Source organism: Trichomycterus rosablanca, chromosome 12 (assembly GCF_030014385.1).
Source record: "Trichomycterus rosablanca isolate fTriRos1 chromosome 12, fTriRos1.hap1, whole genome shotgun sequence".
Taxonomy (NCBI): Eukaryota; Metazoa; Chordata; class Actinopteri; order Siluriformes; family Trichomycteridae; genus Trichomycterus; species Trichomycterus rosablanca.
In genome coordinates, this window is record NC_085999.1 from 13,456,886 (window position 1) to 13,481,577 (window position 24,692).

Genomic DNA, 24,692 nt, shown 5'->3' on the forward strand with positions numbered 1-24,692 from the left:
GTCCCACGAGGACAGCAGTATGTTTCAATAGACATTAATCCAGCGAGACGGAAACGCCTAATCTCACTAATCCTCTCGTCGAGCCTTTCTTTTCAACTTCTTAAGTCATTTTAAACACAGTGTCATATACCACTAACCTTCGTTACTTACACCAAAACTTATTTTAGTTGATTTGTGGATTACAGCTAATAAAATAATTACCAATATCTTAAGGTATGCAATTATCATAATTATATTATTATTATTATTATTTATAACAACAATAATAATAACAATAAACATGCTATTTATAATAGCATTTACTTACCGTCTTCGTTACTTCAGTAATTATTTTGATTATTCTGATTCTTATTAACAACAAAAACAAGATCATTATAATTTTATCACCATCATAATCAACAACAACATTAACAACAACAACAATAATAATAATCATAATAATAATAATAATAATTAGGCGATGTTAAGGAATAAAAACAATAATAATAACACTAATACGATTACCAAAAGTGACGGTCTTCTGTTTCTATTTTTAAATATTCTTTTGCTCTATTTACAACACAAAGTAAATAATTATAATAATAATAATAATATCAAAATGTATTAAATATTATGTATCTCTGCGTCAATATTATTTTATATTACGTGTAGAGTAATTAAGACTAAAATGATTGGGTTCTAATAATCCATGGCACTTTTTTAAGTTTGTTCTTTGTGTTCATGTTTTAAAACATTCTCAAATGTTTCAAAATGTAACACTTACATTTTAATAAAAGTCCAGACAATATTCTTTCGGTTATGAAATGTTTTAATTATCGAAACAAAATGTTCAGATGAAACACTGTAACTGAATCAGTTTCCTCAGGTGTCAGTTCAAATTTGTGACAGAATCTGAGAGCTAATAGAAAACAATAGATGTCCTCTCTTCATACCTAGAATCTGAATTACCTCCGCTCGTACAGAGCCACTGACAGATATGATATTTACCACTGTCATATGTTTAAGCCCAATTACACAATTCAGTGTGTGATTCACATACAATGACTTTTTCTGGTGCGCATCGGTATTAACCTAATTAAAAGCCATAGAGCTTGGCGTCGTTAGCTGCGCAGCGGGGCAGAAATATTTTTGTTTTGCCTTCAATTAAGGGCTGATTGGTGTTTTCAGGGCAGGTCAGCTGTGAAATTCGAATTATACATGCGCTGCCTTGTTCACAGTGTGAGATTTTTTTCCTTGCCAGTGGATTGTAACATGTACTTGTTCTTAATGTGGTCTGCGTTATCGTTATCAACCGATTTGCATAATATTTCTGATCATCGTTGATGTGTTGTTTCGTTAGTTAACCACCTGTGCTTTTCAAATTTACTGTCAGTCTGAACCTGAACACTTAGAATCACAAATACTGAAAGCCTTAAACTGTCAGTAGAGGACAGTGAAAAATCTATCAGCGTCCTAAAAGCCTGCATGTTCTCTAAAGTTTTTTGTCTCAGGTAGCATTTAACCTGTATAGTCACTGCAACCACCTACCATGTACAAACTGGTCTAAGAGTCCGAGAGTGCAGAGCTTTGCCAGATGCAGGTAAAAACTTCTGTACTTATGTGTGCATGTGTCCTGTTTTGTTAAATAAAACATTGAATCTAGTCTTCCTGAAAAGTTTGAATGTGGTCTTTTTAGGGGTTTTTTCTTTTAAAAACGTTGCTAACCAGACGTTTTATTTTAGGGTAATTTATGCATCATTTTAAGTATTTTACGCATCAACATACTGTTTTAAACCGAAGATTAAAAGTTTTTCCACTGCTATGTCATAAAACTATCTTTCATTTCCTAATGAAATGAATGAACCTTTCATAATTTATAAACAATTCATTGAAAATTTTACGTATAGTTGGCGCCTTAATAAACTAAATAAACTAATCAATTCCCACCGCAAGAACATTTATTGTGTGTATATACATATAATGAAACACATAGTTTAGGAAATGAGAAAAATTAGTGGTTTACACAATTTACCTTTGGCAATTTTAAAATGAGTTTAAAAGAGCCACTTATCAAGAACCAAATTGTACTTTTATTAATTTGCTCTAAATAAAGTTTTTTTTTAATCTTGCATGCACACCTTAAATAATAAGAAAAAAAGTCTTTACTTAAAACGGGAGAAAGTATAATGAGCAATAGACTAATTGTTCCAGACAGCTATAAACTGCATCAACACAATTGTTGTCAAACAGAAAAAAGGAAAAAGTGTGCAATGTGTTGCATTATTGGTAAGGTGTACACACATGGATGAAGACGATTAAAGGTACATTAATCAAACTTTACTTAATCAATTTTTCAAGGAAGATAAATTAAATGTTTCGTGGAATTCATGTACTAAAATGCATGCAGTATAGCCTAACACAGTGATTACAGCTAAGGTGGATATAATCACTATATTTTAATGCATATTTGTTTAATCGAGTTTATTTAAAACCCCCTATCCGGCAGGCTCCCCCACTCTGTAGTTTCCGTTAAAGGGGCGGTGTTGACCCCCTCTGCACCCCGCCTCCTAGTTCTGTCCCCGCTCCCTACGTCACTGCACCGATCTCCATGCAAATGGTTCCACTGCTAGAACGCCATTGGCCGCTGGCTCGTTTTAATCGCTGTCAAAACCCGTCATATGGCCGCCGCTCCAACTAACTCCTCAGCTCCACTAGTAGCTTCAATGCGCTTTCAATTAACGCGGACGTGAACTCGCTATCGGGAACCAGGCAAAACAGACTATACGGGAGAAAGAAAAAAGAGAACTTCAAACTTACAACAAGTGTTGGATTAAATTCCACTTTTTCCGGAGCTCTCCTTGCTTGCGTTGCACCTGCTCCGGTGGACCAGCGCTGAAAGTTGATGCTTTTTTTGTGTTAGTTTGGAAGTCTTCAAAGCCACGTGAATGTATAGCATGATGATGGAGACGGACTTGCACTCCCCGGGACACCAGACCAATACAAACCCGGGGCAGACAGGTCCAAACTCGGGAAGCAAAGCCAACCAAGAGCGCGTCAAACGCCCCATGAACGCATTTATGGTTTGGTCCCGCGGGCAGCGGCGAAAAATGGCTCAGGAGAACCCGAAAATGCACAACTCTGAAATCAGCAAGAGGCTCGGCGCTGAATGGAAGGTGATGTCAGAAGCTGAAAAGCGGCCCTTTATTGATGAGGCCAAAAGGCTGCGCGCCATGCACATGAAAGAGCATCCGGATTACAAATACCGGCCAAGGCGTAAAACCAAGACGCTGCTCAAAAAGGACAAGTACTCTCTGTCCGGCGGGCTGCTCGGCGGAGCGACCACGGGTGCCGGAGTGGGCCTGGGCATGGGCGCAGCAGGGGTAGGCCAGAGGTTGGAGAGCCCCGGGGGTCATGGAGGATCAGCCGGGTACTCGCACATGAACGGATGGGCGAACGGTGCGTATTCGGGTCAGGTTGCTGCAGCTGCTGCCGCCGCCGCTATGATGCAGGAGGCACAACTTGCTTACGGGCAGCACCCTGGCAGTGGTGCACATCACCACCACCACCATCCACATGCCCATCACCACCATCCACACAACCCGCAGCCCATGCACCGCTACGACATGAGCGCGCTGCAGTACAGCCCCATTTCGAGCTCGCAGAGCTACATGAGTGCTTCACCGCCCGGCTACGGAGGGATTTCCTACCCGCAGCACCAGAACGCCAGCGTGGCCTCGTCAGCCGCAATCGGCACGCTCAGCTCTCTCGTCAAATCCGAGCCAAACGTAAGTCCTCCGGTTAGCACGCACCCCAGAGGCCCGTGCCAGGGAGACTTGAGAGACATGATTAGTATGTACTTACCGACTGGAGAATCTGGAGAGCCGTCAGTTCAGAGCAGACTGCACGCTTTACCGCAGCACTATCAGAGCACGACGGCCGGAGTAAACGGGACTGTCCCGCTAACGCACATCTGAAAGCATCCAGTAAAGAGGGAGGGGGGAATTCTGACACACCACCAAATATTGACCTCTTTTCGATGGCCATTTAACTACTTTTTGTACAGAATGTTTTATGATGTCCTTGTAATTTAAGGTAAAATATAATTCAGATGTTTTTTTTTATGTTGTTCATTCATTTCAATTTGACATTCTTCCTGGCTATGCCAAAACCCGCTCTGTTCTCACTGAATTAAGTGTTTCGTTTTACATATTTATTTGTGCAAACTCATTTTAGGTTTATTAATTGAGATCTAGCAGAAACTAGAGAAATGTTTCTGAAAGTTTATTAAAAAAAAGCCTCTTGCATATTACATTTAAAACATTTGTACACGTGAATATATGTATCTGAATTATGCTGTAACATTTCTTGTAAATTGTGAATAAGTTTTAATATTTCAGATGACTGGCACCTGACTGCTGATGTATATAGTTTATGACATTTCTGCCAGTTTACAGTCTCTCAGCGCTCATTCCTGTCTAAATAAAAATGAAAGAATGGTACTATGATCATATAGTGTGTTAGTTTTGTTATTTTATTATTAAACGTATTTAATCAGTTCATTCTAACAGGTTTACTGATGATAATTTGTTTCTCTCTTAACAGAACAGACACTAAATGACATCCTATTATTAAGTGAATACTGCATTTAATTTAGTTATTATTTTGTATTATTTGTTATAACACATTCTAATGGGTTTTACTTTATTTGTTTTACTTTTATTTATTAGATTTTGTTATTTGGGACAAGTACTTTAGTGCGGGAAATTTTAGCCCTGAAAAAAGTAAATATCTAAATAGTTACATAATTATACTAAGTGGACCAATTATTAAAAAGGTTATTTAAAGGATCTTGAGGATGTTTTCCCATTCTTTTTTGCATGAAAAAAGTTATATATTTGATTTTTAGACCGAATGTATCGTGTAAACGTAATAAACTAAATTATTTAGATTAATAAATGTGCTTTCACATACTACTACTACTACTACTACTACTACTACTACTACTACTACTACTATTAATAATAATAATAATAATCATAATCATAATCATAATAATAATATGTGGATGTGTGGTAAAAATAAATAAATAAACATGTTATGTAATTAAGTACATCAAATCATTAAGTGTTTAAAAATCGTATTAAATCCACCAGCCAGCTCTCTTTTAGAGAGGACCTCTTTTTGGAAACATTACTCAAGCAAATAAAGCCGGTCATTGCTAGTCAGTTGAATTACTTATATTGTCACCTCCAGCATCTAACAGCCTTTGGTAGAACAATATTTTATATGTTCGTTAAACTTGCTAATGTGTCGTTTTAATAACGTAGGAATAAGATCATAATTGCTCAGGAGTTTATTACAATTTTCTTTTATGCGTGTAGTAAGCTGATATTGCTCTGCTGGCTCTTGTGTTGGGTGCGTGTACAGAATCAGAGAAAGTGTAGGATGGAGTGTATAGGAGGATGGAGGATAAACTAGCAGACGCTTTGACCTCTGGGTCAGTAGCAGGTCAAAGTCTATTTCCAGCTGTTGCTCCAGATGAAGTTCAGCAACAAGTGTCAACTATCCAGACTCCTGAAGACCCTTTGACATTTTAGCTTATCAGCATCAATGTGCAGTTAAACAACTGGGAAAATAAAATAACAATTTTATAATTAATATTTTTGGCAACCCCAAATTCGGTGGGGATTTAATATTGTAACAATGCAATATTTACTCTGAACTGAACACATCGAACAAAGAGTGACGATGAATGTACCTAATTTAGATGCTATATTGTTTTACAAATAAGGGGAAAAAGTTGCCAAAACAAGTATCAAGTAGCTTTTTTAGCTTTGATTATTTTTTTATGTTTTATGTAGTATATTTACTTTACTTGCGTTTTTAAGCTTTTGGCTGCATAAAACGTTTCAGAGTAATTATAAATATTGACCTAGACGATATTAAGACCTTTATTACTTTTTCGAAATATTACTGGAGTTTTTTCTTGTAATCAGCAGTGGAGATTAGACAACATTTTAATTATTTTAAATGGGTAAAATGGATTTTGAAAATCTTTTAATAGCTCATCATTTTTTCTGCTGTTTGTTAAACCATTTTTATAATACAAAAAACATTTAAAATATAGAGATTCTTGTGTATTAGTTTGCTTTATTAGAATTGTAATAAGTGTATGTCCTTATATAGCCTTAACGCGTTGTGTCATGATGACCAAGTAGTGATTTTATGTGTACAGGTCTGACCTGCACTTGTTAGGCTGATGAGCAGAGCATTTATCCTCTCTGCTGCGCTGTACATTGTAGGTGCAGAGGAAAAAACGACACGAATTGGCGCTGAAAGCTTAAAAACGGGTCTCAAGGCACGTTGCCAGATTAAAGAAAGGCGTTATGGTAAATTTTACCAAAATAATTTTGTGAGTCAAAAGAATGGATTGGGCTTGGAAGTGGGCGCCAAAGCAGTGGAGCCGGTGGTTGTGGCGGTGAAGCAGTTAATGTTCTCATTGCGCGGTGCCCTTATCTTGTAAGCGCCGTTATATTTTGCGTTAGGAAAGCCATGCTTACTGCTTTTGGCTCGTATTCACCACTCCCCGATCTCTCACACTGGCTGTCCTAAATGGGGATAATTAGCATTACTTTATCACGCCTCTGCATATTTCTCTCCTCTCACAAAAAAAGAAGGTATGCCGCTATTGGTCGCCGTTCTGTCGCAGAAGATTACTGAGACAGATTGCACGGAACGAATGTGTTAAACGAGATTAGAGGGGAATAGAAATAGCAACTGGGCCAGTAAATTCCTCGCGAGGGCCTTATCGTGCAATTACACGTTGACATGTTTAACAATCATGTGGCCTCTTAATCCTGCGCCTTTCCAAGAGGAAAGATGCTGCTGCGCCGCAAATCCTGAACCCTGCGACTCCGGTGCAACACTTCAGCAGGCCTTTAGTCGGTACAAATTGGTGTTTGGCATTTATTGCCTCCCTACAAGCCCCAATTCTCTTTTACCCCTTGTTTGCATTTGCACATTTAATACCGGCGGACTTTGAGCCATTAATAAACTTTATAAGCTACCTACACATGCTCCAAGTGCTCCATGCTCCTTAAAATCTTTAAGAGTTTTCTTGACTGTCTTACCTACAAAGTCTTAAAGAACCTGCATGAACCTAAATTTAAATGTCATTGGAACGTTCCTAGATCCAAAAGAACCATTATTTTAACACCTCAAAGACTTACTGGTAAAACTGTATTTGTAAACGAAAGAGCATTCCAAGGAGGGCTACCCTGCAGCCTCTTAAGGTCGTGTTAAAACATTTAAATCATTTTTGAGGAGACCAACAAATAGACTTTGATTCTAAAATCAACATAAACATACGTCATGCCACTCTAGATTTGATTATAGGTTATTTTGTTTGTAAGGGTAAATAATAAAATTCTATTATAGATAGCACAGTACAATACATTACAAAGACGCATCAGTATTAAAGAAGATAAAATTAAAATTAAAAATAAAAACTTATTGTAAAAATGGTTGAGTTTGGTAAAATAGCCCATTTGTGTTACTTAATTTGTAAATTTGTTACTTACAAAAAGGTAAAAAATAAAAATAAAAATAAAAAAATTAAAACTTTCCACCTTAAGCCTCCTCCTTAAACTGGCGTATTCTTTTCAGTATAATTTAGGAGTAGTTATGATCACTTCAGAAAGAACTAAACCATATGTCAAACAGACTGTTTTGGAAAACACACCAGCAGTCTTAGTTTCATCCGCATATTCATTGCATCCACAAACGAAAGAGATTTTACAAATTCTGTGAGAATAAACAAAGTTCTTCTCAGTAATTAGTATGACTAAGTATTTACTATTGTAGACTTAAACAATGAAAATAAATAAATACAAATAAATAAACGAGTTGAAATTAAAGTGTCTTCCAGTTATAAAGTTTTATTTTTAAGCGTTTTAACCTCTGAATAAAACCAATGCAATACAATCAGACTTTCTCATCACGGTAAAACATGAGCTGCAGCAACACTGCAACAGAAGTCTTGAAGTAAAAAGCATATACTGATGGCTGGTACAGCAGCACATCTGGTAAACTGGGTGCCACACAGCAACATGGGTCATGATGACCTGGTTTGCCAGTGTGTTGTGTGTTGCCTTATGATGAATTGGTGCCCTGTCCAGAGTGAATATCTACCGTACGCCCAGTGGTTCCTGCTGGTGCCCCTAATACTACGACTCTGACAAGGGGGAAGCAGTTTGTAAAATTAAGAAAATAAATGAGTTCTACATTTTAACGGTCAATCCACAAACTTTTTGGTTGTTTTTGTTGGTTGCCCCTATTTTTTCTTCTTCATCATCATCATCTTCTTCTTGCCCCTCTGTTAGTGTCTTTTTGTCTGTGTAGGGTTGATTATGAGAGACTCTGCAGGAATTTGGCAGACCCGGAGCTTGGAGAGGCGCCCCACGCTGTGCTGCCATTCACTGGTCGATCACACTGTGAGGTTGGGAAGTTTGCACCAAGTTGTGCCCTCAGTAACTTCACAAAGCTGATTACAAGCACCAGCGAGTTAGTAAAGGGAGCGTGCTGTCACACAGGTGTGCTTTAGACAGGGCACAGACAGCCCTACAAAGAAGGGCAAGGCACAGGGACCACACAAAAAGCTTAAATGTCCCAGAAATGTAGTGGGAAAGTAGTTTTTTACCTAAAGTAAAAATGGCATGCAGTAATGTTTACTATTGTGGTACATGCATGTGCCAAACAATAATCTATACTGCATATGTACATTTTATAAGTCTGTTTTGGTCTCAAATCCACTCTTTCTAATTTTCTCTGCTCCGCAAAATATGACATCAGTGGACCAGGCAGTTTATTTAATTAAAGCCGAGTCTAACTATTAATTACTCAAGAAAAACAGAGGCTCCCTAAGGGCCGCTAATCAGCAGCCGAACAGTCGGTGTGTTTGCTCATTACAGCAACACTACAGTCGCCAGTGATAATCAGCCGCATCTGCACGCTTTCCTCATTTACTGCAGGCGGAATCTTCTCATTCACTACTAACTGACTAGTAATTTTCACACACAAAGATTGCTGCTCACAGTTTGTTGATTAACAACAATAAATGTTAACATATATAAGCTGCTTTTAATTATCGCAGCTGACATCAAAAGTTTATACCGAATTCACTTGTAACTGACGTATGTCATGATGGTCCTTAGTTTACTACTACTACTACTACAGTTTATTTTTCTTTTACTGATTGATTAAAATACATTTTATCATGTTCATCATGTTTATCATGTTCAGTTATTTCATTTGTTTATTGTAAGCTTTTTAAATAAAAAAAATGCTGGGTCAAAACTAAACATGAATTTGATGATGGAGTAATTATTTAACCCAATTAATTATCGTCTTCCAGTTCTTTGTTGGTGATTTTGATTGACTACAGCTGGTGATTTATCTGTGTCCAAACAACTATGGCCAGTTTTCAATTACAAATACATGGAACAGTGTTCTCTTGCTAAGATCAAAAAGAAAACCACAACTTATGTTAATGCAAAATGTGTTTACATGTAATACAAGGTGCAACAAAAACTGTCATACATTAGAAGCTGCTGAAATATTTATGACACTTAGCAGTATGCACCTAGAAGCAGTTATACAAGACAAAATGTCTGCCCCCATAAACAGGTTATTTGTAACTGATAATACTGAAAAAGAAAACGCTTGCTTGACTTTGGGCAGTGTTACCCAGTTTGTCAGACATGTTTTCAATGCTACTTGGACCAAAACTGACCATACAGACAAATTACAGTGACAGAAACACTGCATCATTTTTCATTAATGCACATCATCCAGTCCTGTTTACACTGGCACAGAAAATTCTACAGCTATAATTACTAACAAAAAAGTAGGAGAACTCTGTTCGGTCTCTGTATGTATAATTTGAGCCTAACATGAGCTTTATTTATTGAAATAAATTTGACAATATATATCTAATGTTTTTCTAAACCACTTTGAAGTACATGTATAATTTTGTACCACAACAGTAAATGAGCAATAAACTCAACACTTTAACTACACCCTTCCACTCAGTTCCTTTATTAATTTTAATTTTAATATGAGTAGAGTTTTTTCATCATTGCTATTTTATTGTCATAACCTCTACAACAACTACTTTTTACTGTAAGAAGTTCACATAAAGCCAGTGGATTACACTCAGGTCCCATACACTGCCCTGTTTGATTATAGCAGTTCCTCACAGTAGTTCAAGGGATCTCGATTTTCCATAGTTAAAAAAGCCATGAATCTATTAAAGCTCCGGGATCACTTGGGTCCTGTCACCCCCGTCGTCTTTCGGTGATGAGGGGACAATAGCACCCAGACTCGTCATTCAGGCGCTACCGACTATGTTAATTGAGGGAAAAGGCGAGAGAATGGAGCGCACTGATCCCAATTGTGCAGGGAATTTCACAACTCAGCCAGGCTGCAACGCCTCTATTCGCCCCAAAATATTTCCCCTAAGCTTCAAAATACCTCAGATGTAACTTTACACAAATGAATGCTAAGAATTTTGAGTATGCATATCCTTAAAAAAATCTGATCAAAGTAAAACATATTTATATATTTTGTAAACGTGCAAAATAAGCGTTTAGTTGAAGTGGAGTTGGGGAGCTGTCCATTCTCTAGTTCTGAAATTACAAGTGTAGTAGATCAACTGCTCAAGCTATCAAGTCTACAATTTTATAACAAATACATTTGAGGATTAGCAAAATATATGAGTTTCAAAAATGTTTCACCAATCAATCAAATTATTCTAATTAGGTCATATATATTTGCAATATTCTTGTAAATGCATTAAAAAAAATATTCATTAAATTGTCTATAAATCACCAAATTCTGGTGACACATATTAAATTAAATTAATTACACTTTAAAATATGTTTGCCATTAACTAAAAACTGTTAAAACTTATATTTGTATTGAATGAGACATCTTTTACAAATTTTTACTAATTTTGACTTTATCACCCTTTGATTAGGGTCATGATGGGTCCAGTGCTATATAGCAACACTTAGATAGAAACACACGATAGAAACACACCTTAAACAGAGAGGTAATACACTGCAGGACATTTAACACATACAGGTTCCCCCCACTCACAACCAAGGGCAAAATAGTCTAGTACAGTATATGAATTCATGAAAAATAGTTCCATCTGACTTCTTTTAAAGATGAACGACAATATATATATATATATATATATATATATATATATATATATAAAATAATAATAAAACTATAATAAAAACTATAATAAAATAATAGTTCATTTTATCTAAAAGTAAGATCAGTCACACCAACTAACATTTTTCAGACTGTAGGATGCAAAAGCTATTCATCTATTAACACTTTATTTGTTTATTATTTAAATGACATTCACATGGACACTGCAACACACACCATGTAACTGCTCTGTAATAATTACATGTGCTAATATAATTAGCACAGTTTATTTTGCTTTTGCACAAAATGCATTCAGGTTAGGCTATGGAAATCTTACAAAACACATTTATTTATCCATGTTTTTGCTAATACATAAGATGCTGAAATACATAAAAAGTGCTTGTAGGAATGGGTTAAAATAAACAAAACATTATGATAAATTAAGTTAACGATCTTGAACTTGAACTGACAAAAATGGCTCTGTGCTGCTGCATGCAGTTTCAGTTTGAAATCAAACAATGACAAACAAAATTGTGTTGCCATCAACAGCCAGAATGACAAACATAAATGGCTTTCCTCATATCTAGTTTGACCCATCTCATGAGGTAAACTTCCTCTCAGCAGGAATCAACAAATGGATTTTTGAATTGTTTGTTGTTAGGACTCTGTGTCTCTGCATTGTGGATGAACTTTAAACTGTGTACTGTTGTGTTGTGCTTTTACATCTGATAGAGAAACACAAATTTAGAGAAACAACAATAAAAGAAGTTGATGTTCATGGATTGGTTATTGATTTTGTGGTGTGTTTAGTGGGTTCTAACAGGAGGACGGATGGAATGTGAAATTGTGAAGCATGCAGATCTGTGCAGGGGATGATGCAGAGTGAAGCGTAGGGATGTCGAGTCTGTGGCGTCCACGTGGACAGTCCCTGACAGCGGGAGCACCTGTCTTGAGGACAGTGGGACAGATTGAGGGCAGAGAGGTTGGGGTGATAATGGCATCCCCACTGGGAGTTATTACTTAAAGACTGTTCTGGGATGAAATTACATTGTAATGGAAGGATACTTTATGCCCTGTTTTCAAGGCACTTGGTAGTTTTGCTTTACCACTAAGCTCTATCTGTTTTTGTCTCCTGCAGCTTCCATCTTTCTTTCTATCTCAGCTTTCTCGCCTTTTTTTATTTGCTGCATGTATGTACGCCTGGTTCATAGACCTGTAGCACAATCAGCATTAACATTGTTGAATCATTCGTATTCGTTTGCTAATGTTTGCTAAAGTCAAATATGTTCACTGTATCTTTGTAATAAGTAGAATGACTTCGTTGGTGGCATCAGGGAGACGTAGGTTATAATGATGCAGAAGAACATAATACATACAGTATATAATGGTTAAGAACATACTATGGTGTGTTTTGAAATAATTTTGTGCATAATTTTATGTTATTAAACAGCCGTTATGTATTTGAAAGTACACAAGAAATGGCATAAGAGTTTTAGTGTGAGTGAAAGAGAAAAGGAGAAAGAAAAAGAGTATAGTATAGCCTGTGGTTAGCAGTGGTCAACTCCTGGTGAGAGCTGCACTCATACTGTGTAATATGTAGTTTCCTGTCTAATTGTTTCAGGTCTTATGTGTGGCGTGACTCCTTGGGCTCACACACAAAGGCTTGTTAGCTCAGCTAGACATTTTTCTTTTGGGTTAAAAAAATGTTTTGAAAGACAGCTCTACCCTCAAGCAAATCAGACTGAACACAAATCATTATTACAGTCTCTCAGTGTGTGTTTCTGTTTGAGAAAAAAAAATACTTTTTCAAGTTTCAAAGTAAAATACAGAGAACCTGTTGGCAGAAAAAGTGTTTTAAACTCTCTACTTTATCCTAAGAGTCTGACACTATTATTGCTGTGGTTTTGCAGAAAGGGTCCAACCTTGTGTACAACAATGTGGCTTCATAAACACAGAGTGTGTGTGCTTGAACAGTCTGCCTGCAGTCCAGATCTGTCTTTTATTGAAAATGTATGGCTAATCATGAAGCGATGACTCAGAGAATGGCAACCACAAACTGTGTTATTAGTTTATTTATTAGGATTTTAACACAGTCATGGACAATTTTGTATCTTCAATTCACCTCACTTGCATGTCTTTAAACTGTGGGAGTAAACCAGAGCTCCCGGAGGAAACCCACACAGACATGGGGAGAACATGCAAACTCCACACAGAAAGGACTCAGACCTCTCCACTTGGGAATCGAACCCAGGACCTTCTTGCTGTGAGGCGACAGTGCTACCCACTGAGTCATTGTGCCACCCACAAACTGTGAAGCAATTTATTGCAACATTTATTGCCCTCATTTCTCAACTCATTACAATGTTTCATTAATAGGAACGGTGATAAAACACAGGAACATGCCTCTCGCCCAGCTATTTCTGGCTGTGTTGCAGACACATCTGATTATGTTTACAGACTACAATAAAGTTGATCAATTAAACCATTGGAAATCTTTTCTTTGTACCTTTGTCAGTTAAATAAAGGTTGAAGAGAATGAACAAATCACAGAATCTTCTTTTTATTGCATTTTACAAAACGTCCTAACCTTTCTGAAAATTGGGTTTGTTTATTTTTGCAACATTGTTTTGTAATTTGACTTACAAATGTTTACTGCATATTAGCATTGAGGAATGAGTTAAATCTTGTGCATCAATGATCGTCTACATCGTCAACAAAAAATTTATAAATAAAAGAACATTATTTGTCTGACATTGTGATTAGAAAAAAAGTGGATTTTTTTATTATGCTTTATTGTGTTTGGAGTACAGTGGTAGCCTAGTAGGTAGAGCTTTGGGCTATCACCAGAAAGGTTGAGAGTTTGAATCCCAGCTCTGCCATGGAGCCACTGTTGGGCCCTTGAGCAAGGCCCTGAAGCCTCTACTCCATGGCTGCGGTACAATGGTTGACCCTGCGCTTCTGACACCAGCTTTTAAACAGGCTAGAATATGCAAAGAATGAAGAAAGAATTTTGTTGCACTGTACGTCTGTATATGTATAAATGACAAATAAAGGCATTCTTCTGCAGGCAGTTGTAGCCTAGCGGTTACGGTACTGGACTAGTGATCAGAAGGTCACTGGTTTAAGCCCTGCCACTTCCAGGTTGCTGCTGTTGGGTCCTTGAGAAAGGCCCTAAACCCTCAATTGCTCAGATTGTATACTGTCACACTACTGTAAGTCACTTTGGATAAAGGCGTCTGCTAAATGTCGAAAATGTAAATGTAGTTAGTGAGGTGAACTTTTAATCATTTTAATTTAATTAACAAAAATAATTCTATTAAAAATTATACTGTATAATTGATTAGTTTATTTAGTCATTTATTAATTAATCCTAATTACTTTTGTAAATACACCCTGGACAGGAACAGGTCACTAAATCGATCATAGAGCATTAAGCACTTACCCATTCCCTCCCATACTGACACCTAGGGGCAATTAATGGTAGCTGATCCAACTCCTGACTTGTTTTTGGGAAACAGGGATGCTATATTTCAAACAAACAGTAAATTGTGATGAGGATCCAACCCCAGATCGCTAGGCTTTACTCTGTTACCTGCAATTTATTTTAGTTTATAAAAGGCTATATTTGTAACACTCCATGCACACACCGTTTACTTATTTTATTGAAAGTAGAGGTTGCAAATAATAGACCGTTATGTGTTCATGACTCATGTTATTGCAGGCTTCTTGTGACTCAGCCCAACTTATTACGCTAATCCAGAACTTCTAATGTGCAGGGGAAAGTGAGTAATGCTGGTGTCACCATGAGTGACCTTAGATAAAAGCATCTATGGATTTTATTTGGCCATCTCACACTAACAAGGGGATTGTGTTGTTCCTTTTGCTTCTGGGTTGCAATATATGAGGCAATATTTCTCAGTATGGTCAAGAAGAAACTGTCAAACCTTAAACAGGCACATAGTTACCAGCTACTAGAAAAGCCAAAACAGTTCGTCCTGCCTTGGTTTTTAGCAAATATTTTACATAAAATACTATGTACAGTCAACAACACATCTGTCTCAGTGTCACCTACACACACCCCAAAAGAGAGAGAGAGAAACAGTATTGGTTTTATGCCTGTGGGTTGTGATTATTTAAAGCAGAGATTAGTTAAATGAGGGGTCAAGAGGTGACAATAAAAAACAGCTAGCCTGTTTTCTCTGGGTGTCACTGATAGCTCTTATTGTCGCTGACCTTTGACCTCACTTACACTGTTAAATCAGCAACAGCAAGCTTTACTGTGCTAAATTGAAATGATTTGTACTATTTGGCATGTGATGTATTGCAGAAATATATCTCTTACTGGCAGTCAAACCAAAAAAGCTAAAGAGGACCTATTTGTTAGAATGGTCCTTACACATAAATGTGTTAAACCTGTATTAACACACCATTAATGGGGTCAACAGGGATTAGATTATTATCCAGCAAGTACTAAACACTTTCATCTGTTTACATTAATAAAAGGTGTGTCACATTTAAATCACACAGTGTGAGCTAATATTTAAAAGCAGCTTAATTGCTTTATTAACTCATTAAGTAGAATAATATATAACATACATTGTAAAATGCAGTTTTCTTTTCTTAGTATTAAACTGTGAAATAAACATTATAGGACTGATTAATCAGTTTAGTAAATAAAATGTTCACTGGCTACCTGTAATGTTACAATCATTTAATGAATCATGGACACTTCATCACTGAGGAAAGTCTCTACAGCATTCCACTGTATTAGCAAAGCTAAATGGTCATGGACACCCTTACTGGTATTTTTCCATAAATACATGTAGTGGGTATTGTATTGTAATATATTGTAATAAAAGTCCTGTTATAAAATAATTGTATAATGTATTATTTATTTATAATAAATAATAAATAATTTGCAAACAATGCCTGTATAATTTTTTCTATCTTGTTTTTTTATATATATATATTTTCCAAAAGGGTCTATGCTACATGTTCTTGTTTCTAGTTGGCAATTTTATTAATTAATCATACCTGTCACATGCTAGTTCTGTAAAATGAATCTGTTTAAACCCTTTATTTAGATACTATGGGTTCATAAATTGTTGAATAAATACTTCTTTGCTTGGTTTTGCCTTTGGATTTTTTAGAATTTATTGCATTAACAAATATATATATTGCAAATTTTGAATATTTACCACCATTTTAAATGCTCTAAAATAGCTGTAAGAAATGGCCCTCAATCATTAAACACATATGTTTGGTTTCTAGTTTTGTCCTTTCTTTGTTTATTTGGGTCTTGGTCATAGCTTGCTCTTGACTGGCACTAACTTCAAAACCAAAACTGAAGCTTGTAAGTTTTGCAATGGCCATTATTTTCAAAGACAATTAAAAAATGTAAACTTGTCAAACCACAAAACTTGTTTTCTTTACATCTCAGATGAGCTCTAGCCAAGAGAGATTCATGAATGTTATTGATATATGGCTTCCACTTTGAGCAGTAGAGCCATAGCTTGCATAAAAACATTAAAAACAAAACTCCAGTGTTGCAACCTGCTGTAAAAACACATCTTCAGTTGCTTTGTTGTTTTATTACCCTCACCCTACAGTTGCAATCAAAATTATTCAACCCCCATTGCAAATTAGACTTTGCAAATGTACAAACTTTCAGTTGCAGAAACTAATATAACAAGTGATTTTCTCAAATTTAACTCAAAATGCCACTTTTATTGACTATTGCAGTCTTCTTCATGACAAGCGACTTTAATACTTAGTACAGCAACCTTTGCTGTATTCCTCATGACACCCAAGCTTTAGCTTCTTCACAGAAAGCATGATGATTTCTTCAAGGACTTTTTGATACCTGATTAAATCCATCCTGTCCTCCACATGCTGCAGGTTTCCAGTTCCAGAGAAAGCAAATCAGCCCCAGAGCTTCACTGAGCCACCGCCATGCCTCACTGTTGGCAGGATGTTAATTTCAGCCAATGCATCATTTTTTCTCCCCCAGACATACCGCTGATCCGTAGACTGGAAAAGTTCCAGTTTTGTTTCATGGCTCCACAGAACAGAACCTCAAAACATCTGAAGCTTATTTATTTACTGAGGCTGACTTGTAGCCCAGCGGTTAAGGTACTGGACTAGTAATTGACAGATCACTGGTTCAAGACCCACTACTGCCAGGTTGCCACTGTTGGGCCCTTGAGCAAGGCCTTTAACCCTCAATTTCTTACAATATGCTGTCACGGTACTGTAAGTCGGTTTGAATAAAAGCATCTGTTAAATGCCGAAAATGTAAATGTACAAAAAAAATTACTTTTCTTGATTTTGAGTCAGTAGCGGTGTGCGTCTTGAAATTCATACACAGAAACCTTCAGTGTTTAGCATGTATCTTACTGTGCAAACTGAAACCTTGGTGCCTGCTGCCACCAAATCTTGCTGCAGTGGTAGCTTAGTGGTTAAGGTACTGGACTAGTAATCAGAAGGTTGACGGTTTAAGCCCCACCATTGGCCCCTGAGCAAGGTCCTTAACCCTCAATTGCTTGAACTGTATTGAGTGTAAGTCGCTTTGGGTTAAAGCGTCTGCTAAATGCCTAAAATGTAAATGCTGCAGGTCTTTTGCAGTTAAGGAGTTTTTGAGCACTTACCTCTTCATCAATCCGGTGGCAGCTGGTGATAGCAAACTCTTCTGCCACATCCAGGTAGTGTAGCCATGTGTTCCTTTAACTTTGGACTTGTGAGCTTTGCTTACAACTGTATCTCTTAGAACATTTAGTGCCTTTGCTATCTTTTTGTTTCCTTTTCCTTGTTTGTAAAAAGCAATTATTGCTTCTCTCAACTTTTTTAAATTTCTAACATGCAATCAAACACCACAGTCAGCAAACCTCAGCCAGTCCAGGTATTTCATGTGTTTTATCTTAAGCACATCTGATGTGACTAATATAGCCCTTGATTAGTTGTATCAGGTGTAATTGCAAATTCTATTCAGAGAATTAAATAACCATTAAAAGTGGCATTTTGTGTTGAATTTGGAGAAACCACTTCTTATATTAGTTGTGTTGAGCTGTTCAAATTGTTCTTGTTTGATTTGTTTATTGCAAACAGATGTAAGTTTTTTAATTTTGCGAATAAACCTAATTTGCAGTGGGGGTTAATAATTTCGATTGCAACTGTATCTACCCTGAAGCATGTCTGTCAATAAGGCATTACTTATCCACTGACCCTGGTTTCCTATTCACTGAGTTCCAAAAGTGCCTCCATCTGTAAGCATGTCGATAGACATGAATACTGCCAGGCTGAGATTGTCTCATGTCCATGGAAGTTTCTGAAGTCCTCTGTCTCCCACACTACTTGAAAGGAGTAAATCAATTTCTAATAAACCTATTCAGAAGCACAATTTTACCTTTCAGTGGCTGCTTTGAAAAGATCCAGTAAGTATTTAGCAAGAGAGAGGGAGAGTGAAGGATGATTACATATATGTACTCTTTGGAAGGTCACCATTCGAGCATAATGAACAGTGCATTGAAACTACACCTGGGCTCACTTTCCTTTTCACTAAATCAATCTGTGTTTAGGTGTGCTTATGACAACTTATTGATCTTAGAATAATTGTCCGGACTTGTCATTATGTTTCAGAGGAAAAATTGTCTTGTATTCTTTAAAGAGAAAAATATAAGTGCATGACTGGCATGATAATTATAAAGCATTACCCAAGCACTTAAGGAACATGTAATCACATTTAAATAGCTAATTTTATTTTCTTCATTTGATTGATTTTGCTAATTGCCAGACCTGCAACAGAGACCTTGTTTTATTGTATTAACAGGTTTATTTAATTATTTCTGTAGTGGTAGTTTGCAAAAATGTCTTCTATGTCTGTGTGAAGAGTTATTTTTTGAGTGCTTAAGGCCAGTGATAATTACTGTACAAGGATACCTTTTTTACTGCATTGCACCATGACCCGGACCAGAATGAAGCCTTGGTAAGACGTGAAAATGAAAGCAAAATATATATATATATATATATATATATATATATGAATTGTTTTTTATTTTAAATAGAGGTAATTGTACAATCAGAAAAATTTGGGACAGTATGAAAAATGCAAATAGTAATAATAAATAAAAAATTCAGTGTTTCACTGGAACCAGAGCTGGGATCTCGAATACTTTGTATCGAATCTCAGCTCTGCCTACCGGCTAGGCTGAGCAGCCACATTAACAATGATTGACCTGTTGTTTAGATATGGGTGGGATTAAGCCGGATAGGGTCTCTCTCTCTCATAACTCATAAAATTACGACCTCTGCTGGCTGATTGATGGCGCCTGCAAAGAGACGAGAAAAGAGTGCTCTCAGGTTGTGTCTCTCCGTACACAGTGCTGAGCTGCACTGCACTCGTCAAAGTGTAGGTGATAAGATGCATATGGCATGCTGCCCACGTGTCAGAGGGGGCGTGGGTTAGCTTTGTTCTCCTCAATCAGAGCAGGGACGTATGACTCAATCGGGCAATTGGACGTGCTAAAAGTGATAAAAAGGGGAAAAAATGCATTAATAAAAAAAAATTCAGTGTTTATTTATTTGTTGACCAGACAAAACATGGAATATATTGGGTTCATACTGTATGCAATAAAATAAAAGTCAAAGGAAATGTAAGAAACACTGCATTTTTTTATTTGCATTTTGTGTACTGTCCCAACCTTTTCTGATTTGTTAAAAATGTAAATATTGAATTACTAAAAAAATCAAAATCAGTAAAAAAACCATGCTTTTTGATTGCCAAGCATTAAATAAAGCAATAAGCCACTCGAGACCGTGCGAAGCGGAGTGCCTAAAATGTCTTCCCCATGATAAAATCATAGCAGTAACGCACGGTCTCGAGTGGCTTATTGCTTTTATAAAACGGCGGTCAACATAAAATATAATAAAATACAACAATGTTCAATTTATAAATGTTTTTATTTACAAAAACACTCACAAAAAGCATTCTTCCGCGACCCCAGGTAGTTCGTTAACAGTGTTGCTAGGCAACATGAGGGCAAACATAACATTCACTTTTTCTTTTCAGTGGAGTATTAATATGGAATGATGTGAGGTGGTCATAAGTGTGCGTTTATCGGGGATTTTACAACGGCTTCAAACACGGCTCAGCCAATCAGATTTTAGGACCGGAACTATCCGTTTTATAAGTGTCATTTTGAGTTGCACCGTGTTTTCCGTGTAGACTGTAAGTAAGCTTGACTTTCACTCAAAGCTGAAAAATCTCAGGTAAACAGTCATAATGGGATTATAGAGGTGCTGCTGTTGAACCCAGCATGGCTCCTCTCCCCTCTCACTCAAGAGATACACGGTTATCACACAACAGCAGATTGTTTTAAACTGCTGAATTAAAAAATATAGTGTCTAAAGACAGAGACACTCTTGCCAGACTAGGAGAGTGAAGTACATGGTTGTTTCTGTTGTTTTATTTAGCATCTGCTAAAGTCCCAACACAGTTAAGGTTTAGAGGAGGATTAACTGTTGCTGGCACAAATGCACCAGTCCTGGAGATTTCCCACAAGCATGAAAAGACAATGAGGGAAGGAATGCAGAGGGAGAGAAACCATTTGTGAATCGTTGTAGATACATGACCTCGGAGAATAAGACATGGAGAGAATATAACTATGTGAGTTATTCCCACCAGTTTGAAAAAAGTTGTAACTTTGTTGCCTAGTGTTTTACAGACCAATATTCACCTTCTGCCTTTTCCTATTTCCCATTTCCTACGTATTACCTTTTCCTCACTCTCTTATTGCTTATTGTGTAGAAATCATCGTCTCAGACTTACTGATGCCCCACAGCCTACTCAAAATGTAATTTTCCTCCCATATCATTGTGTACCCTAATGATTTCTCTTCTTTTCTGTCATTTTTTAATTGGAACAGTAGGAGACTAAGGACGTCAGCAACCAATTATCCACTCGCTCAAACATATCAGGGGAACGCTTTTTGATACTTAAATTCAGATGGAATGTTCTTAATGGAAACCAGTTACACCTTGGTGATTTGTAAAATTGCTAATAAGTTTATGTTATAGATGTAAAATCAGGAATTTTTCCTGCTGAGCTAGTTTTAGACTGGCCTACATTTGTCCCGACTGAGTCTACCATTGATGGCTTACTTACTTTTGAACCGAGCTGAATTAGACTAGCTGCAGCATTAGTGGACTGTTGTACATAGACGAATATACACTGATCAGCCATAACATTAAAACCACCTCCTTGTTTCTACACTCACTGTCCATTTTATCAGCTCCACTTACCATATAGAAGCACTTTGTAGTTCTACAATCACTGACTGTAGTCCATCTGTTTCTCTATGTACCGTTTTAGCCTGCTTTCACCCTGTTCTTTAATGGTCAGGACCACCACAGGACCACCACAGAGCAGGTATTATTTAGGTGGTGGATGATTCTCAGCACTGCAGTGACACTGACATGGTGGTGGTGTGTTTGTGTGTGTTGTGCTGGTATGAGTGGATCAGACACAGCAGCGCTGATGGAGTTTTTAAATCCCATGTCCACTCACTGTCCACTCTATTAGACACTCCTACCTAGTTGGTTCACCTTGTAGATGTAAAGTCAGAGACGATCACTCATCTATTGCTGCTGTTTGAGTTGGTCATCTTCTAGACCTTCACCAGTGGTCACAGGACACTTCCCACGGGGCACTGTTGGCTGGATATATTTTTGGTTGGTGGACCATTCTCAGTCCAGCATTGACAGTGAGGTGTTTAAAATCTCCATCAGCATTGCTAAAAGGGTTCTAACAAAGTATGCAGAGTAACAGATGGACTACAGTCAGTAATTGTAGAATGACAAAGTGCTCCTATATGGTAAGTGGAGCTGATAAAATGGACAGTGAGTGTAGAAACAAGGAGGTGGATTTAATGTTATGGCTGATTGATGTATATAATAATCTATATTATATAATAATATATTATGAATGACATATTTCTATATATTCCCCCATGTGTACATGGGAATAAATTAATGCATGATGCTCTTGATGATGGACTGTTGCCCTGTCATGGGTGTATTCCTGCAATGTGCCCAGTGTTTTTGTGTGGGCTCTGGACCCACCTTGACCTTATCAATATTAAAAAGTAGCCGAAGAAGAATATCTAAATAAATATTAGACCTTTTTATAAACGTTATAAGTTTATAAGTGTGCATGTATGGTGCTGTGAAAAAGAATTTGCCCTACCCAGTTTCTTCCATTTAAATGCAAATAATGAATAAATAATTAATAATTAATTTAAGGTAATGACAACACAAAGTGCAGCTTTAAAATAACCGTTTCATTTATTGAAGATAAAGATTTTTTAAAACCCATATTACTAGTGAAACAGGAACCTTTTTCAGATTGGTACTTTTCCATTCCTTTTGTATCTATATTTGAATCTTTTAATTTAACTGGCATTTGAATTTGGTTAACTGGTTGATTTAGCAGCCAAGGGGGGCAATTAATTTTTCACACAGGGCTAGGTAGAGCTGAACAGCATTTCTCACCAATTTAAAAACAACATTTTGTGTTTACTTGGTTTAGCTATGTCTACTATTAAAATGAGTTTGATTATCTGAAACATATAAGTGTGGAAAATATGGAACAATAGAAAAAAATTTTCTTGCTTTGTAAAAAGGTAAAAATGTGTACACATTAGCTACAAAGAAAACATAAATATAGCGTTTTTATCTTAATTTTAGGGTGTTTTTTAATTTATTTGCCAAGTTTAACATATTATTAAACATAAACATTATATGTGCCATAACTTTGGCACATTCCACTTTTTTGTTTAATTGTTCATGTTTCACTCAGCCAATAAGCCGTAATAGTGCATTAAAATGTGCAGAACACTGTTCACTGCAGAAGAAGCCCTTATTTTTACTTTTACAATAAACAAATCACAAAATGTGATGCAGCAGTCCAATGCACTAGCTCATAACTACACTGAGACCCAAGTTCTACAGACACAACTGGCTTTTTTATGCTGTAACAGTGACTTATACTGTCTAGTCAAGGCACTGACAAGTGGAAGAGGAATACAGAGAGCACAGCATGATTTTCTATACTTGTTAGGGCTAAATGTAGGTGTCTGCAACTAGCCAGGGTAAAGAAGCAGCCATAAGGAGGAGGGTATTATGCTGGGGCCTTTGTCAGCCAGCTAGTGATAAAAGTGATAAAAGTTGCAAAAGGGCATAGGGAATTTGATAATATAAATAAAAAAATATTGAAAATCTATTTTCTGTTGTGTTCAATTGCATTACTGTAAAAGACAGTTGTTGCTGCAGTTGCTGTTTTTGTAGTTTTGTTCTGGGGTTTTTTTTTTTTACTGAAAAATTCTCAAAATTTTTTGAATTGTCTGTGGGAAAAGACCAAATCTATCATAATTACAGAGAGCAAATATCCAAACCCACTGCTTTGGTATAAACAATAACTAATATTTTTGTATGTTATACACAGCCATTTATTGTATTAGTGTACAACTGTTATTGTGAATGTTGTTGTTGTTGTTGTTGACGTAGGATTAATAGATCCTGTAGGGGCTGTGTGTGCTTCTCTGCTGTGCCCGTGGTTAGGTGCCCAATTTCATGTGCAGGGAAACCTGATCTGGTCTGTTCGTAGAACCACAAACAAAAGCACTTGACAGACAGCCAGATTTCCTCCCATGACTGCACTCAGGTTTCCACGCTCTCAGTATGCTGCTTGAGAGACGGCAGGTAATGCAAGCTTAGGTGCTTAGGGCCATGGCTCCTCCTTTTCCCCTCCTAACCTTCATCACCCACAGGCCAGATACAAGCATGGCTCTGTTTCAGCCACTTGTACTTCACCGCTCAAATAATCATATGATCAACCATCAGCCACCACCCTGTTCTCAGTACTGTGTGGTGGATTTGCTCTCATACATTTGGAAAACCAAAGCATTCAACAAGCTTTTTAAAATCTTACATCTTAGAACAATGTTTATGTTTTCAATACATTAAGTCTGATAATTGTTCTTGACGAAACTGTTATGATTTTTCTATGTCTTTCTTTTTCTACTCTAGCTGCCATCATTTGCACTGTGTTTATGAGGCAGCAAAAATGAAAAAATTAAATTAACTCTTAATTTGTTTGATTATGAATCTGCATTATTCGAGTTGGCCAATTCTCAGGACACAGGGCACCATTCTGCCACAGGCCTTTTACACCTATTAATTACACCTAATAAGAGTAGCCAATCCACCTACTAATATGTCTTTGGAAAGAAACCAGAGTACCCAAGAGCACCCATGCATGACAGTGAAAAGATGCCAAAATTCCACACAAATAGTAACTAGATTTTAAAATAAAATTGCTAAATTAAACGTAGGTTTTTATAATGTGTAGCACCATGCTATCTGCTGTGCCTGCATTGTATCATTATAACTCTAGTGTTACAGTGTATCACAAAAGTGAGTACACCCCTCACATTTCTGCA

At 36.8% G+C, this 24,692-nt stretch overlaps 1 protein-coding gene across 1 annotated transcript; it reads left to right on the forward strand.

The window, feature by feature from the left end:
* Positions 1-2,924: 2,924 nt before the first annotated feature.
* Positions 2,925-4,127, forward strand: sox1a (SRY-box transcription factor 1a). Its single transcript, XM_063005446.1, has one exon. It carries the CDS (start codon positions 2,925-2,927, stop codon positions 3,951-3,953), a length of 1,029 nt encoding a protein of 342 aa, XP_062861516.1. The 3' UTR covers positions 3,954-4,127.
* The last annotated feature ends 20,565 nt before the right edge of the window (positions 4,128-24,692 follow it).